At 50.5% G+C, this 16,240-nt stretch overlaps 1 protein-coding gene across 1 annotated transcript in view; it reads left to right on the forward strand.

Moving 5' to 3' along the window:
* The first annotated feature begins 1,177 nt into the window (after positions 1 to 1,177).
* Positions 1,178 to 16,240, forward strand: part of TLL2 (tolloid like 2) — a 134,977-nt gene continuing 119,914 nt past the window's right edge. Inside the window, exon 1 of the mRNA XM_014858419.3 lies at positions 1,178 to 1,660. Within this exon, the coding sequence (XP_014713905.1) occupies positions 1,471 to 1,660 (190 nt within the window). The 5' untranslated portion in view covers positions 1,178 to 1,470. The remainder of the gene's footprint in view (positions 1,661 to 16,240) is intronic.

Here is a 16,240-nt window from a genome sequence, read left to right on the forward strand (position 1 = left end):
TATCCTAGTTAATAGATGTGAAGACAAACAATCCTAATGCAAGGAATTTGGAGTCCTGTGTAAAGCCGCTCTGGGCTCCCTATCGACTCTTTTGTCACCAGTGGCTGTCAAACCATGTGGAAAAAGGAAGTTCAGTTCATTTTTCTGCTTGCAGTTTAAATGAGAAAGGATTCTACTGGATGTGATGCTGAAAATCTCTACATATTGGTGTGTTTTACTTCTTGATTAGGGCAATTTTGCCTGCATAAAAAGGTTTTTGAAAAGCCTCATGGTAATAGTACTTTTTATGTCTATCAAAATGGCTCAGTTCTGACAATTTTTACATTTAAGGTACAACATAGGAGTGGGTTTCAAATATCTCTTGATTATTCTCCTAAATTATTTAGGCATATGTTTTTAATTGGCAAAAAGTAACCAGACTTCAGAAATTGGTCATTTTTATTCCATCAAGTTAATGGTGACTGGCTTATTTAATAAAACATGTCTGTAATTTAACACAAATAGCACGTACAGCTCTTCATTTGTCAATCTTTTTGCCTGTATGCAGCATCTTAGACTGTTTTACTAAAGGCTAGGGTCACCTAGAGGGGAAATCCGTCATTTTAAATCATTCTTCCCCAGGCCACTCATCACCAGCCACTACGTTAGGGTAGATGGGCGCTGCAGCAAGCGCCCTTCATGGCTGGATGAGGGGATGTTGAGAAAGCTGAAAGAATCGTGATCCTCGATTTTTTCTGCGGTGAAACGACCAGAAAGAAGATTCACTTCTTTCCTACAAGGGGACGATTGTCCGAAAGCACGTAGCGAGCTGATTGCGCCGCGGACCGCTTACATCGGATTACTGGTCCTGCGCTCCGAGCCCTAACCACTGCTGCCTGCCTTCGCACACGTGTGTATCGGGGAGTTGTAAAGTGAGTTATGCGAATAAAACAAGGCGGGAAGTCCAGCCTTGATCTTCAGAAGTAGCGTTCTCTAGGACCCGAGGCCGAGGTGGTGCCCGGAGAAGGGCGCCCTCGGCTCGGTGGGAGCGCCACGGGACCCGGGTCCTTGCCTTCAGCATCTTCACCTCGCTCCCCTTCCTCCGAAGTTGCGGAGGTGCCGGGAAGAGGCGGGGCCTCGCCTCGGGCGCCCGAGTGATTGGCTGCCCGGGGCCCCTGGCGAGGGCTGTGTGGTCCAGCCCGGGTGGAGAGGGGCGGAGCGGCCACTGCTCCAACCACCGCCACCACCACCACAGTCGCAGCCGCCGCAGCCTCAGCCTCCAGGCAAGTAGCTCCGAGCGGCGGCTTCCTGGGCACCCCGACGCGGACGAGGGCGCCGCGCTCTGCCCGCTCCGCGCCCGAGCCATGCCGGGCAGCCGCGCGTAATCGCCGCGCCCGGGCCGCCGCCGACCCGACCCTGGGCACGGTCCCTCGCCTCAGCCGAGCTTTCCGTGCGCGCAACTCCCTCGGTCTCCCCCGGCCCCTCGCAACCATGCCCCAGGCGACTGCGCTCGGCCCCCTTGTGCCACTGCTGCTGCCTCCCCTGCTGCTGCTGCTGCCGCTGCCCCGCGACGCCGGGGGGCTCGGGGAGGGTTCGGACGCCGCCTCGGACTACTCGGCGCTGGAATTCGAGGAGGGCGCGGAGCAGCAGCTGGAGCATTACCACGACCCGTGCAAAGCCGGTAGGTGCCGCCGCCGCTGCCGCCAGGGAAGTCCGGCAGAAGTTTGCCTTTGAAATGCAAATGAGTGGTGGGCAAGCCTGCGCTGCAGTCTGTGGGACGGATCTCCCCTCCCCTCCCCCGAGATCCCCCGGGCTCCCCGGGAAAACAATGCCCCAGAGGAATTGCTTAAATACGACTCCGGCTGGGACGTCCCAGTCCCGAGTTTGCGGCGCGCACGGGGTGGCGGCCGCGGGAGCACTCCCAGAGCGAATCAGGGCGGGTGCCCCAGGCCGAGAGGGCGCTCGGAGGCTGGGGCGGGCGCCCGGGCCGCCTGACAGCCAGGTGGTCAGCACGGGCCACCGCCGGGCGCCCTGGGCTGGAGCGGAGGAGCGGGGCTGGGCGCGGCGTTCCCAGGCTCAGAAGGAGTCGCTGGCTCCCATTTCACGGCATTTGTAAGTTTCCCGCGAAGTTTCCCAAGATCTTGCGGTTACTCTTGGGAAGAGAATTTAAAAAACCGAAAAGCTTCACAGCAGGCAAAAGGAAAGGGGTAGCCGAGGGAGAATGTGCATGGTTCACGTTGCCGCAAACTTCCCTGTAGCCCCCTCAGCGTGGTCCCGGCCTGGGGGTCGCCCTGGGCGGGCGGAGATGGAAGCCGGCAGGTGCTCTAATCCCGCCAGGAAGCGGCGCCCCGGGACGCGCGAGTCTTTCTGGCGCAAATCGCGGCCGGGCGCGGCAGCTCCCTCTTCCCACGAGCCACGAAGCGGCTCGTGTGTCCGAGAGGAGCGGATTCCGAGCCAGAGTAGTTGAGGCGTCAGCCCCAGAAGGGCTCAAGCACATGTTCCAAAGAGAGTTGATGGGTCTGGGGCAGGTCCCAGCTGGGACAGTCGGTGCTCACGCTCCCGGGAGAGGATGGTCTCGGAGGCCTGCTGAGCCGCTCCTGGCCAGTGGCCGGGGGCCTGCGGGTAGTGGTGTTTAATCTCTAGGCATAGTCCGGTCTCTTCGCTTGGCGGCCCGCAGGGGTGAGCAAACAGGAGGCAGAGCGCAGCCTCCATCCGCAGAAGGGCAGGCTGCTGCTTCCAGGTGCTGTGCTGGCCAGGTCTGTGGGAGTGCCATGGACCAGTGGCCCCATTCCTTCACGCCCTGGAGACCTCTAGTAGCCTCAGTTTCCTCATCTTTAAATTGGGGCCAGTAATTTTAGGAGGACTCAGATGATTTATGAGCAAATGCTCTGCAAATGGAATAATGATGATGGCACTGTAAAGGTATTGTTACTGCAGGGGCTGTGTTCTAGGCTGGGAGCCAGGCAGGTGAGAAGTGGGGGAAGTCTGGGGAAGGCCCGGTTACTAGGAGGTGGGCGGAGCTAGAGGTTGTGAGACCTGAGAATCTTGTGAAGGTCGGAGGTCAAACCAGGAGCTTGGTCTTACACTGCAGAAAGATTCCTCCAAAATACTCACCTATTGCTTACCTTGTGGGGGACTTCTGAGTTAGGAAGGTGGGCAGAAGAGTTGGTTCCTGGGTAATTTGAGAGAAGGTGAGCAGGTTGTGTGCCCTGAATGAGGTACCTCACGGGACCCGGCTCGTGACTGGGAGGAGAGTCTCTGGAGCCCTGTTGGAATGGTGGCCTTGCCCTGAAAAGGGGGACACGGAGGCTGCAAAAATGGGATGGAGGCTGAAGAAAGAGGGTGGCTCGACCATCACCTGCACCTGTCAGACCCTGGACTCTACTGATGTGAGCTGGGGACTCTGGGAGGCAGTGTGGACAGCTGGGGCCTGGACCAGGGAAGCGATCAATTTGTTCAGGAATGTACTGAGCACCTCCGGTTTGCTGGGTGCTGGTCTGGGTGCTGCAGATCCAGGTGAAAGAGACATGGGTCTGAATAGGAGAGCTCCCCAGCTCCCAGTCTCAGCCTTGTGGAATAACCCTGCGACAGGTTTGCCTGTTGGGGCCTCATTTTTCTCCAGTAACTTTGGAGAAAATGCTGGATGACCAGGGAATGTGTCTTCTGTGACTCTTTGCAGACAGAATGGGATGGGCAGGCAGGGCTGGAGGGCAGAGGATCCTGCATGTCGGCTTCAGCCAGCTCCCTGCATCCTCCACAGCTATCCTTGATCCTCCAACCGCTTGGCCTCTCCCTGGGCTATGCTGATGCTAAGAGTGGCCAGAAGAGGGCGAAGGCAAGGGAGACCTGAGGAAAAGGTTACATCTCAGTCTGCCCACACTTCTGGAAAATCCCTGAGCGTGGGGACGGCCTTCTGGAATGACAACAGGCAGTTCAGCAGTGCACTGAAGTCTGATGAAAGGACATGCCTCTTGGCTCAGGGGTACACTGCATTTCCTGGTTACATGTTTAAACCAAACCTGCAGGGGCAGCCTCTCGTCCTATCTCGGTCAATCCTAACTCCCAGAACCCTGTAGCCGGAAGCCCTCCGCCTAGGACCTGCCTCAGAGCTTTGACTCTAAAACTCCTCCCACCTGCCCCTCCCCCAGAGAGGGGTCTGCATTCTGCTGCAGATGCAGAGTGCAGAGAGGAGAGTCTTGGATCTATTCCTGGCCTCTCGGGAGCTGTGCTACCTTAACAAGTCCCCTCCTCTCTGGGCCTCAGTTCCTCATCTGTAGAGTGAAGATGTTGGGCTTGTTAGGGTTGCAAACTGACAGGTCCAGGGAGCTGGTTCTCTTGGTCCACATCAGCTGTCTAGCCCTGTGCCCACTTCACACCTTGTGGGCATTAGAGTTTGTGCCCCTGACCCCTTCCTACTTAATGTTCTATGGTTCTATGACGTTTGCTTCCAGCTCAGTCTCTCAGAGGCTGACCAAACTAGTAAGTCTTTTATCATTCACAGATTTTACTAGTTACTCTGCCATTTACAAGCTGTGTGACCTTGGGCAAGTCACTTAATTTCTCGGTGCCTTAGTTTCCTCATTTGTAAATGAGAATGATTCCTAAGAGATTAATGTGCTTAGAACAGTGCCTGACATATAGTTAGGTCTTTTATAAACAGATTTCCTAGAAATTTGTCAAAAGGACATCTTCACACTGACCTTTGAAGCAAGTTTTAAACTGTCAAATTTAAATTTACTTGTAAACAATCTATTTAATGCTGTAAAAAGAGATGCTTTTTAAATCAGATGATGCAGAGTAGAAATGAATCTGTGAAGCCCTCCTGGCCTGGGACTGGAAAGATTCACGGGGCTCCCTGGGCTTGGTCTCTGTCTGGTGGTCCATAGCTCTGCCATCTTGTTTTTCATCTGATATTGTAAGTGCAACCAAGGGTTCACTTGACAGTAAATTACAAGACACCCTTCCAACCACCATGCCTCTGAGAGCAATCTTTGCAAAGCTTCTGAGGGTTTCCCTTCCCTGCTTGCCCTCAGCCATAGTTCTTTAGCTAGATTCAGAGCCAGAAGGCCTGGGTCCTTATCATGATCCTGCTTCTTACTCTCTGTGTGGCCTTGAGCAAGTCACTTCCCCTCTCCATGCCTCAGTCTCCTCATCTGCAAAATGGGGTTGGGAACAAAACACTTGCTCTGCAGGGCGGACATGAGGCTAGTTGTAGCTGGGCTCCTCAGAGACCAGGGCTTGCATGCAGACAGTTTGTTTGGGAGGTGATCCCAAGAAGCAGGGTGAGGGAGGAGGGAGAGTGCTACAAGCGGGGAGGAAATCCAAGGGAGTGGAATCAAGGTAGCTGCTTTAGTTGACGGGTCTTGTCCCCACGGGACCTCTGCAAAGCTTCCGCACAGCCTCCCAGAATTATCTGTCCAGAAAACAGGAGGTTGGAGCATTCATCCAAAGGCTGCTGTCCTTCGTTGTTGGCTCCCTGTTCCAGTTTCTATTCCTGTGTGAAAAACCACCTGAACTCAGTGGTTAGAACAACCACCACTGTATTATGTTGGTGATTCCGTGGATGGGGAGTTTGGAAAGGGCACTGCAGCAATGGTTGGTCTCTGCTCCACAATGTCTGAGACTCCGCTGGGAAGACTTGCAGGCTGGTGATGACTCGACCCCTGGGGGCTGGAATTGTCTGGAGACTCTCTCACTCACATCTGCCGGTTGAGGCTGGCTGTTGCCTGGCCTCCGTTGGACTGTTGGCCCGAACACCCCCAAGCGGCCTGTGTGTGTGGTGTCTCTCCATGTGGGCTGGTGAGGCTTCCTCACAGTATGGTCGCTCGATTCTAAGTGCATGCATCCCTAGAGAGCCCGATGGGAGCTGTACTGCCTTCGGACCTGGCCTCAGAAGCTACATAGCATCACTTCCACCGTGGTCTCAAGCCTTCCCAGATTCAAGGGGAGGGGACAGAGACGCACCTCTCCATGGGAGCAGTGTCAGAGTCAGGTTGTTAAAACAGCGGGGGAGTGGGGGATATTGTTGCAGCCAGTTTGGGAAAATATGACCTGCCACACTCCTCGAGGCGTTGACTTCCCGGTACGTCCAGCCTGCACCTGCGTGTGCAGGCGCAGTGGGTCTACAGGTTCAGAAAAAGTTCTTAAGAAGAAAAGTGGGGAGACATGCCGTGGACGCATGGAACTGCCCAGAGCTGAGCTGCGGATATGTGGCTCAGGTCACCAAAATTGTCTACGTGAGGCTCAAATGATACGAAAGAGCTTTGTAAACTGTAAAGTGCAGCAGGGCCTTTGGGATTTATTAAATCCAAAGAAACTGGCTGACAGCCAGCTTTACTTTTCAGCTGGTGGCTTGATAAACGCCAGGGCCTTCCTCCCTGCTGTGTGTTCATATGTGATAAATGTATATATTCCTACATAAAGAACTATAGTTGATGGCTTCTGTCTCAGGAGCCGGTGGTGAAGGTGCTGGCCTGGGAGCTGGTTCTTTCCTCCTGGGGAAGTTCGCATTCCCTCCCCACGCTTTCAGACCTTACTTCTGCCTGGAATTTGGGGCGCTACTCAGCCTTATCATTCTCTCCAAGGCACAGTGACCTTACCAATCAGGTCCTTATTTTCGGGGTCCCCCCAGAGCCCTTGGGGACAGCACTGTCTAGGGCACCTCTTCCTAGCAGCCCTCATGTTATGATGTGACACTGGAATGTGAAACTCCATGAGGTCAAGGAGTTTTATCTGCTTTGCTCACTGCTGCAAGGCCAGTACCTAGACCAGTGCCTGATGCACTGTAGGTGCTTGTCAGTATTTGCTGGATGAAGGAATGATGATTTTTTAAAAAATTTTCTGGGGTTTTTTTTGTTTTTTTTCTGAGGAAGATTAGCCTTGAGCTAACATTCATTGCCAATTTTTACTCTTTTTTTTGCTTGAGGAAGATTAGCATCTGTGCCAGTCTTCCTCCACTTTATATGTGGGTCGCAGCCACAGCATGGCTGATGAGTGGTGTAGGTCCGTGCTTGGGATCCAAACTCATGAACCTGGGCTGCCAAAGCGGAGCGTGCCAAACTTAACCACTATGCCACGGGGCTGGCCCCAGGAATGATGAATGTGCATTGGGTCTGGGGCTGAAGAAACCTCCAAGCTCACTGTCAGCGTGGAAAGTGAATCAGACCTGGCCCAGTGGGCTGCAGCCCTCCCTAGAGTGCTCAGGGTGGGGTTGGGGAACCATGGAGTTCCAGGCAGTGCTCCCCTGGAGTTTCCATCCTTCATGGCAGTGGCAGGCTCCCTGGTTTCTTAAGCCCAGATGTGAGGCTTCCATGGTGCCTCCTGGAAGCCGATCTCCCTGGCATGGCCTGTCCCCAGCACGGGAGCTGCCATCTCCCTGGCACCTCTTCTTTCCCACGTCAGACTCCCACCCCCATGGGCCCAACCCACATGAGGGCAGCTGGCATTTTTACAACTTAGTTTTCACCCCTACTTGTCGTGGTGTCCTTGCTGATGGGCAGGTGCTGATTTGATGGAGTCAAAATATTTCAGAGCCGTCCTGAAATGAAATGTTTCTCTTTCCTGCTTCACCAGGCAGGAGCAGCACCTGGTCCACCTCTGTCTCCCCCACAGTGCACTGGGGCAGGGCCAGAGGTGGTTAAGAGCTTTGACACCTGGCAGACCTGGATTTAAAATCTGCCGCCTGTGTAAGGCTTTGTGACTTTGAGCAAGTTCCTTAACCCCTCTAAGCCTTAGTTTCCTCACTTGAAAAGAACTACTGATATTCACTTTTCAGGGTTGCAACAAAGATTAAATGACACAGTGTTTGTCAGGTGCTTAGCACAATTTCCGGCACAAGGCAAGTGCTCATCAATTGATGTGTGCATCATGAGAGCTCAGAGCAGGTGCTCGCGAGTAGTCCTTGAACTCTTTTGTTGAAATGCTGTAGAGGAATTTGAATTTTTGTAATAAACAAACAATTGATTTCACGTTAGAGATTCTTAAATTCAGAGCTGATAATTATTGTTAAACAGGGTCTTAAAAGAAAGCGAAGGGTGAATTTTATGGTATGTGAGTTACAGCGCAATAAAGATTAAAAAAAAGTAAGTGAAGATGAGGACGGGCAGAGCTGGGGGAGGAAACACACTGTCTTGGCTCCTGAGTGACTATTGCTGAGAGACAAAGCCAGGTGAGCAGAGGGTTCAGCTCAGTAGAGCAGGCAGAGAGGGTGTGGCCGTCAGATGCCAAACAGAATCCAGAGGTCCCAACAGTGGCCAAGACTCACACTGAGGTGGGCAGCGTCTGGAGGGGGAGGCCAGGAAGGGGAACACATGGGTCCCTTTTGGATGAGGATGTTCCAAGAGCTGAATGATATCAAGAACGCACCTCCACTGACCTTTGACCCAGTCCCACGTGCAGACAAGCAGCTGTGACGGTTCCCATTTTGCTTGTGGAGAAACTGAGCTTCAGGCCTAGACCCTCTGCCCGACATTGATGATCCTTTGATTTCCAATGCCGTCCTGTAGACAGAGCTCAAGTCCTGTAGACAGAGAAGTCCTCAGTGATATCATTCAAGGTAGGTCCCCAACCCTGACATCAGTGGAACCCATTTTTCTTTCTTTCTCCTCCCTAGTTATGCAATGATCGCCATCTCGCATGCTCTCCTGGGGGTGGCACGTGTGTTCTTTAATCCTCTGTCCAGCACAGTGAGAGGAGAGGAGGGGTGGGGCAGTAGTTGTGCTGCAGAGCCATCCACAGCAGCCCCGGATCTGCAGGGCCCCTGGCACCTGCAGGGCTGTGCACTGGGTAACGGGGATCTAAGTGCCAATCAGACCTCAACCCTGTTCCCGGGAGCTTCCAGCTCATGGGCATGAGCATGGCCCTCTCAGCAGGAAGATGCGCCTGATGGAAGCCGAGTGTAGACAGGTCAGCGAGCAGTTCATCTCATTCAGCAGCACCTCTGTGGTCACTTCTGGACCTTCCGCTTATCCGCGGCTTCTCCGGCCACTCTCAGGGCACTCCCCAGCCTGCGCCATGGTTGTGTGAGCGCCTGGCACCTGCCCAGCCTGTTGGTTCTGTACCCAAGCTTTGGAGTCAGGCTGACGGGTTTTCTTTCTCAGCTCTGTCACTTACTAGCCATGAGACCTTGAGTAATCCTTCAGCCTTTAAAGCCTCAGTTTCCTTGTGTATATAATGCAGTTAATAGAAGCTCCTGTCTCACAGGCTTGTTGTTCTATGAAAGGCTCTTCATACTGTGCTTAGCAAATAGAAGCACTCAATTCATGTGAAACGTCGCTATAATTTTGTGGCCCCCGAAGAACCTGCCACGTGCAAAAAGTGTATTGATTAAATTGTGTCACATGAACAGCCCCACTTTCCATTCCCGTGAGGGAGCCTAGGGGCTAAGGGAGCGGACTCTAGATGCAAATTGCCTGGGTTCAGATCCGGTGCTGCCACTTAATGCCTGTGGGGCCCTGAGCAACCTGCTTAAGCTTTCTGGATCTCAGCTTCCTCATTTATAAAATGTGTATATGATTATCTACCACTTAGGGTTATTATGAGAATTAGATGAGTTAATATAGACACAGCACTTAGTAGTGCCTGAAACATGGCAAACATTCAGTAAATATTATTGTTTTTATTATAATCATCCCACGGAAATCCAACAAGGTTTCCAAGTGGCAGGAAACCAAGTATCACACAACTGAAGCCAGATGATGTTGTCAGAGTTTAATGTTCCCTAATGATGCCGATGCCAATAGCCCCTCTGTATCCAGAGACCTTGGTCTAAAAACAAATCTACCATGAATCTCTTTGGCTTCCTTGGGGTTCCATGCCCTGCAAGCCAACCAGGTGTCTGGGCCCCACCTAAGAAGCCAGCCCCTGACAATTGGGAGATGGTGAATCGTGTTGGGCCTGAGCCTCCGTTCAGCCAGTGGCTTCTCCCAGCACTCTTCTTTCCAAACCAGCATTCCTATGGTCTCCAGGTTCCCAAAAGCTGAGGTGCAAGCAGGATTTGGGCCCACACCACATTTGATGGTGACGCCCATCCTTCTGCCGTAGAGACCTAGTGAAACAACCTGAATAGAGGCTGTAACTTCGTTGGTCCACAGATCTTTGCCTTCTCAACCTTCACTGTGTTTTTCAAAAGGAAGAACAATGACACTAACCCTCACAGTGGTTGCAGCATTACCTTAGAGATTTGGGCAACACCTAATGGTTTACAAAGCTCTTCTCCTTCTATTCCCTCCACTGGTCTCTCAGCCAAGAGATGGTCTGGGCTCCTATGATCTCATGGCCATTGCAGGACGTGCTCTCCAGGGGAGAGGCTGAGCTGGGACCTGCACGCGACATTGAACTTGTACGTGGTGGAACAAGATCCTGACACCCCTGTCCTCCCCTCTAAGCACGTGGCCTCTCCGCCATGGAACTGCTCCCCTTCTCCTGACTCCCTCCACACACAGTCAGCATGCGTCTCCACGCTGCCCAGGCTGAAGGTCCTGTTTGTGCACTTATTCTCCAGAAGACACAGCCCACAGCTTCTCCCTACCTTTTTCTCTATCCTTGGCTGGGAATTCAACAAGGACAAGACAATTCTAGGCTTCAAAGTACTCTTAGTCTCAAAGCATAGGGGAGAATAAATGGATAATTCAAGGTGTTGAAATGCATCATCCCCCTCTCTGTTCCTCCATCCCTTCTTCAGAAGGCCTGGGGCAGTGTCTGGGTGTCAGGTCAGTTGGGTCCAGCCATCTCCCAGAGGGAGAGGACTTTGATGGCCGATGTTTCCCAAGGAGGCTCTGGGTGAGTGGCAGCCTGGGTGACAGAGTAGAAGCAGTGAAACATCCTGTTTAAGAGACCATCTTTGGCATCAGGCAGCCCGTGGAGTGAAGCCTGCCTCTGCTCTCACTACCTGTGTGGTTTTGACTAAGTTTCTTAACCTCTCTGAACCTCAGTTTCCTCATTTGGAAAATGGGAATAATATTAAACCCATCAAATAGGTTTGTTTGAAGATTAATTGAGGCCGTGAACATGAAGTGTTTAGCAAGCAGTCATTAATTGTTAGCTCTTCTCCCTACTACTATTATTGTTATTATTCCTATTGTTGTTCCCCATTTAAGAATTTCCCTATAAATGACAATCTCTCAGCGGCCTTGTGCATGCTTATCTTTCCCTCTCAGGGCTGCAAAGAGTTCTCTTGGGATCCATAGCATGTAGCAAGTGATAATTTATTGCTCCACAGCTCACTCGCTCTCATCCATGAAGCAAGGCAAGGATGACAGATAAACCGAATTCATAGAAGCAGGTTTCTCATAGTGTCCTCTTAGCCCGCTCATAATACAGTTCTGCCTGGATGCAAACATAGCAACAGGAATCGAGCTTTCCTGCTGATTGGTTACAGACCTATATGTGATCACGCCACCTCTAACCACTTCTGTCAATTACCAATAAATATTCTCAAGCTCGCCTGCACGAGCGCTTGAGTGTTGATGTTCAGCTCTGAGTCTGCCTGCTCCGCCAGCTGGGCCACTTATCTCCCGGCTCATCCTGCAATTTGCACGGAGCCTCCTCCCCTTCCTCCCACCTGGGTTACTGGCCTTGAGTTGATGTGAGTCCTGCATGAGCCAGTTTCCCACAGGAGCCTTCCTCCTTAACTCTTTTTCATGGCTCTGGGTCAGTTCTCCTCCCCCGTGAGCTGGCGCTGGTTTCCCATCCTCTCCCCCGGGCTCAGAGTCTGCCATGGCTCACTGAGGGCTGGGCCCTGTGGTTGCAGGTATCAGGTGGTACCAGAGTTCATCCAGGTGCTTCAACCAGAAACCCGAGTGCCATCCTGAACACCTGTCTCTCCCTCCCCTCCTCAGGCACTCCAGCCCAAGTCCTGCCAATTCTGTTTCCAAAATTGAGTCCATCCACTTCTCTCCATTTTCGCTGCCACCATTTGGTCCAAGCCCCCACCAGCTCCAATGCAGGCTGCTGAGACAGTGTCTGAACCCATCTCCCCGCTGCCCCTCCTGTCTCCTGCAGTCTGTTTTCCACACTGCAGGCAGTGATCTGTTTGAAACTCACATCTGATCCTGTTTGGAAAATCAGACCCGCTTAGGACCCCTTGATGATTTCCCCTTGCACTTGGGATGAGAAGGGTCGGCAGGCCCTGTTCCTCTGACTTGTCCAGCCTCCTCCCCTTACCTGCCGAGCTCGCCTCCCACAGCTTCTTCCTCCCGCCTGGAAAGGCGTCCGGACTCTCTTCATGGTCAACTCTGACTCTTCCTCCAGGACTTCTTTCCCCCCAAGGCCATCGCTGGCCCTGATCTCAGTCAGGTCCCTTCTCTTAAATCTCTCATCACCTTTGTTCCCTGTGTGGCCCTTTTTGCATTGCGGAACTGGGTCTCCTCAGTGATGTGATTACTTGCTCAATGTCTGCCTGTGCATTTGACAGGGAGCCCCAGGGGGTGGAAACTAGACTCATTTGATTTCCAGGCCACAAGCACAGTGCCTGGCACATGGTGGGTGCTCAACCAGTATTTGTCAGGTGAAAAACTGAGCAAATGAGATCTGATAGGGATTTGGAAAGGGTAGCGATTACTGAAAGACAATCAAGGAAGGCTTCCTGGTAAGGGGCTGGTAAACCCTGAGCTTAGCCTGGAAGGATGGGTGGGATCTGGAGAAGCTGGGATGCAGCGGAAGGCATTTCAGGTAGAATGAACAGCATGAATCAAGGCGAGGCAGCAGGAATGCTTGTGTCTGGGGCTGCGGGGTGACTCTGGCTTACTTTGTAGCTACGAGATGGAAAGAGGCTTGGCACAGTGAACGTCAAGCTGAGACGCTGGAAACGTGTCTCCTAAGGAATGGAGAGCTATTGATGGTTTTTGAGCAGAGGACTGTTATAATGAAGACAGGTGATGCTTAGGATCTGTAGAAACAGAAAGGAGGAGGACCACCAGGAGTTCTAGGCCTGGAAACATGAGGACCAGACTCGGGAATGGGAAAGAAGGGAAGATGGGAGCGAGACTGTGGTTCTGTGCGTGGGAGAGGTCCCCAGCTGAGCAGTGCCTCCAAGTCATCGTGGAAACATGAAGGCGTTCATTAAGGCATGCCTGGCAAGCATTGGGGCGCCCTTAAGATGGGCAGGAAAGGGAGATTGTTTTTTAACATAAAACTGCTTTCCTAGTTACACAGCTAATACACACCCTGTGGAGAACATTTAGAAAATATAAGAGCAAGAGAAAATATTTCTGCTAATTCCATTATCTAGAAGTAATTGCTGTTAACATTTTGTTGTGTATATTCTTCCAAAATTTTTCTATGCATGTTTGTAATTTTTTTTTAAATGCTGTACATACCACTTTGAACCTGCTTGCATTTCACTGTCACTTAGTCCCATGAACCTTTTCTATGACAATAAAGATGCTTATGTAATAAACGTGCTTGTATAACATCAACTTTAGTTGCTTTGTACATCATTGTATAAATGCACCATAATTTGTTTACCCCATCCCCTATTGTTGGACATATAGATGTTTTTCCCCAGTCTTTTTCTTTTGCTTTTATAAACAATGATGCTGGAGTCATCCTTGAGGCTAGATTTTTATGTACATTTTTAATTATTTCTTTAGAAAAAATTCCTACACATAGAACCGCTGGGTCAAAAGTAGAGATGCTTTTAGGGCTTCTGATTCTTCTTTTCAAATTGTCCTTCAAATTTTTTTACTCCTTTGCACTCCCATTAAAATTAACATTTTGTATTCCAGTTTTTTAAAACTTTGCTAGTTTGATAAGAGAAAAATATATTGCTATTTCTTCAATTTGCATTTACATTGTAATTGTATTTCTTTTTCAAATGATTTTGAACCTTTTAAAGTATTTTTTGACCTTTTGTCTTTCTTTTGCTGTGTATATTTCCTGTTTAAGTGCTTTTTTTTCTGTTCATGCTCTTTTTTTTCTAATTAGATGTTCATTTTTTTTAGCATTTTGTGGGAACTCAAATATTAAAGACTTCAACCTTTTATCTGTCATGTCTGTCACAAATAATTTTTGGAGAGAGGATTTTTAAAAAGTGGAAAGCTTATTCTGTCCCCTCTCATTCACTTTTTCCATGGAGGTGATCGCATGGCTATATCCGTTAAGATCAGGTTAAATTACTAGTAATGAAGCCAAGTCAATTGGCTGTGTCCATTAGGGTCCAGTCAGGAGACTGAAACCACACCAGTAATTTGAAAATTCAATCTAAAGGATTGTTAACTAGCAAAAGGGACTCACTGCTGAAGGAGGCAGAGAGCTCTAAATAAAGCCAGAGGAGCAGATGTAGCTACGAGGGAAGCGATAAACTTGGAAGGGCACCCCCTCCAAAGCTGAAATTCTAACTTCATAGGAGCAGGCGTAGCTGTGACCCCCGGAGGCTGGAGAAGCTCACCGAGATGCTGCAGGAAAAGGCTGACAAGCCGAGAATTGCACCTTGGAGTACTGGCAAAACTTTGAAGGGTGGACATCCATGGATCTCCTGAGCAAGGCTGGCAGCCACGCCCCAGGAACCAGAAAGACCACCAGAACCAGGAAGAGAAGCCCCTTCCTCTTGCAGTATCCCTCTAGTGCCCTCTACTGACGAAGGAGAAATGTTTACAGGGTCCAGTTCTAGTATCACAAAGCGTGGCAAAGAGGGTAGATTTAGAGCTGAGAGGCAATATGTTGATAGCTGGAATAAGCTAAACAAGCTTAAACAAGCTAGAATTGGCTGGATTGGCTACATTGGCTTAAACAAGCCAGGAATTTCTTTTTCACATCAAAGTCTGGAGGTCTACAGTCCAGGGCCAATATGGCAGTTCTGTTCCAGGAAGTCCTCCAAGATCCAATCTCCTTCCAGAGGCCCTAGGTTGAGGCCCTTGACCTCATGGTCCAAGATGGTAGCCAGAGCTCAAACCATCACAAACACGGCCTAGACATGGAAGGCATGGGAAACAAAAGGGGACAAAGAATGTGTGAGAAGAAGGTTCCCAGGAGATGCATTTGTAACTTCTGTGTTCATCCTATTGGCCAGGACATAGTCACATCACCACAGATGGCTATATGGGAGTCTGGGAGATCTTTCTTCTAGAAGGTCTGGAACTGAAAATCAAAGGTTCTATTACTATGGAAGAAGGAAGAAAATCGGATTTTATTATTATGGAACAAGGAAGAAAATCTTTGCCACAATAAGCTAAATTTACTGGATCTTTATAAGGAAAATTTAGTTAAAACGATGATAGGCCCATTACCCCTGCTGCACATTAAGCAGATACACAAAGTAAGATCTTAGAGTAAAATCTTGTAGAATATTAGAGCCGGCATGAACCCTTGGGGTTATTTATTCTAAGTTTTTCATGTTTTCTGTGAGAACCCTGAGGGCCTCAGGGGGGGTAGCAACTTGTCCAAGATCACACAGATAGCTATTGGCGTGGCTGGAGGTGGACCCAGTTTGCCTTAGCATATCTTTCCACTCTCTGCACTACTTAGGGTCTCCTGTGGGAATGAATCTTGCATAATTGCACTGGTAACTTACGGCTCTATGAGAGATCATTTCACGGTGGAGATATTAGGGCTTATGAGATGTGCCTGGTCCTGGAATCAGGCACGTAAGATGCAAAATTAGAGCCCAAGACGCTTCTGGCTTTTAGGTCCTAAACTGCATCCTTCTCTCCATTGCTGAGTGGAGGCCATGTGAGCTCAGGCTGTGGGAATGCAGCAGGTGTAAGATAGCAATAAATCATATTCTGCTGGAATTCAGCAGTGAAAAGTGTTGTCTTAGACCAAAGCGGTCATTCACTCTATCAGTCAGAATGCCATTTTCTTATTTAGCTGTGGGAATAATGGGAAGATTTCCTTAGAACAGCTGTATGAGCCAGGGTCCCAGCAGGATAGACTTCACCCTGGATGTTTCAGATGAAGAGACTTTAATGAAGGGACTACTTACAGAGGCAGAGTTGAAGGAACAAACAACAGTGTGAGACACCCAGAGATTAGCAAGCCGCCCCTGTGGCTGAAGGGACAGGGAGGGAGCAGTGTTACAGGAGCTGGAGCGGTGCAGGAGGGGCAATGGCAGAGGATGTGCCTACTGCCAGAGGCACAGCAGCAAAGCAGAGAAGAAATGCTGTCTCTCTCTCTCCTCTTCCCCCTGATCTGTTCAGTCAGGGTCTCCTCCTGATTGAATGCAACCGGAATCCAGAGAGGGGGATGTGGAGGACGCAGTCCACAGGGTCAGTCTCCCTGGGCACAGAGCAGGGCAGAGACGGTGGAGAGTAATTATAAAAACAAT

The sequence above is a fragment of the Equus asinus genome, chromosome 2 (genome assembly GCF_041296235.1).
Source record: "Equus asinus isolate D_3611 breed Donkey chromosome 2, EquAss-T2T_v2, whole genome shotgun sequence".
Classification (NCBI taxonomy): Eukaryota; Metazoa; Chordata; class Mammalia; order Perissodactyla; family Equidae; genus Equus; species Equus asinus.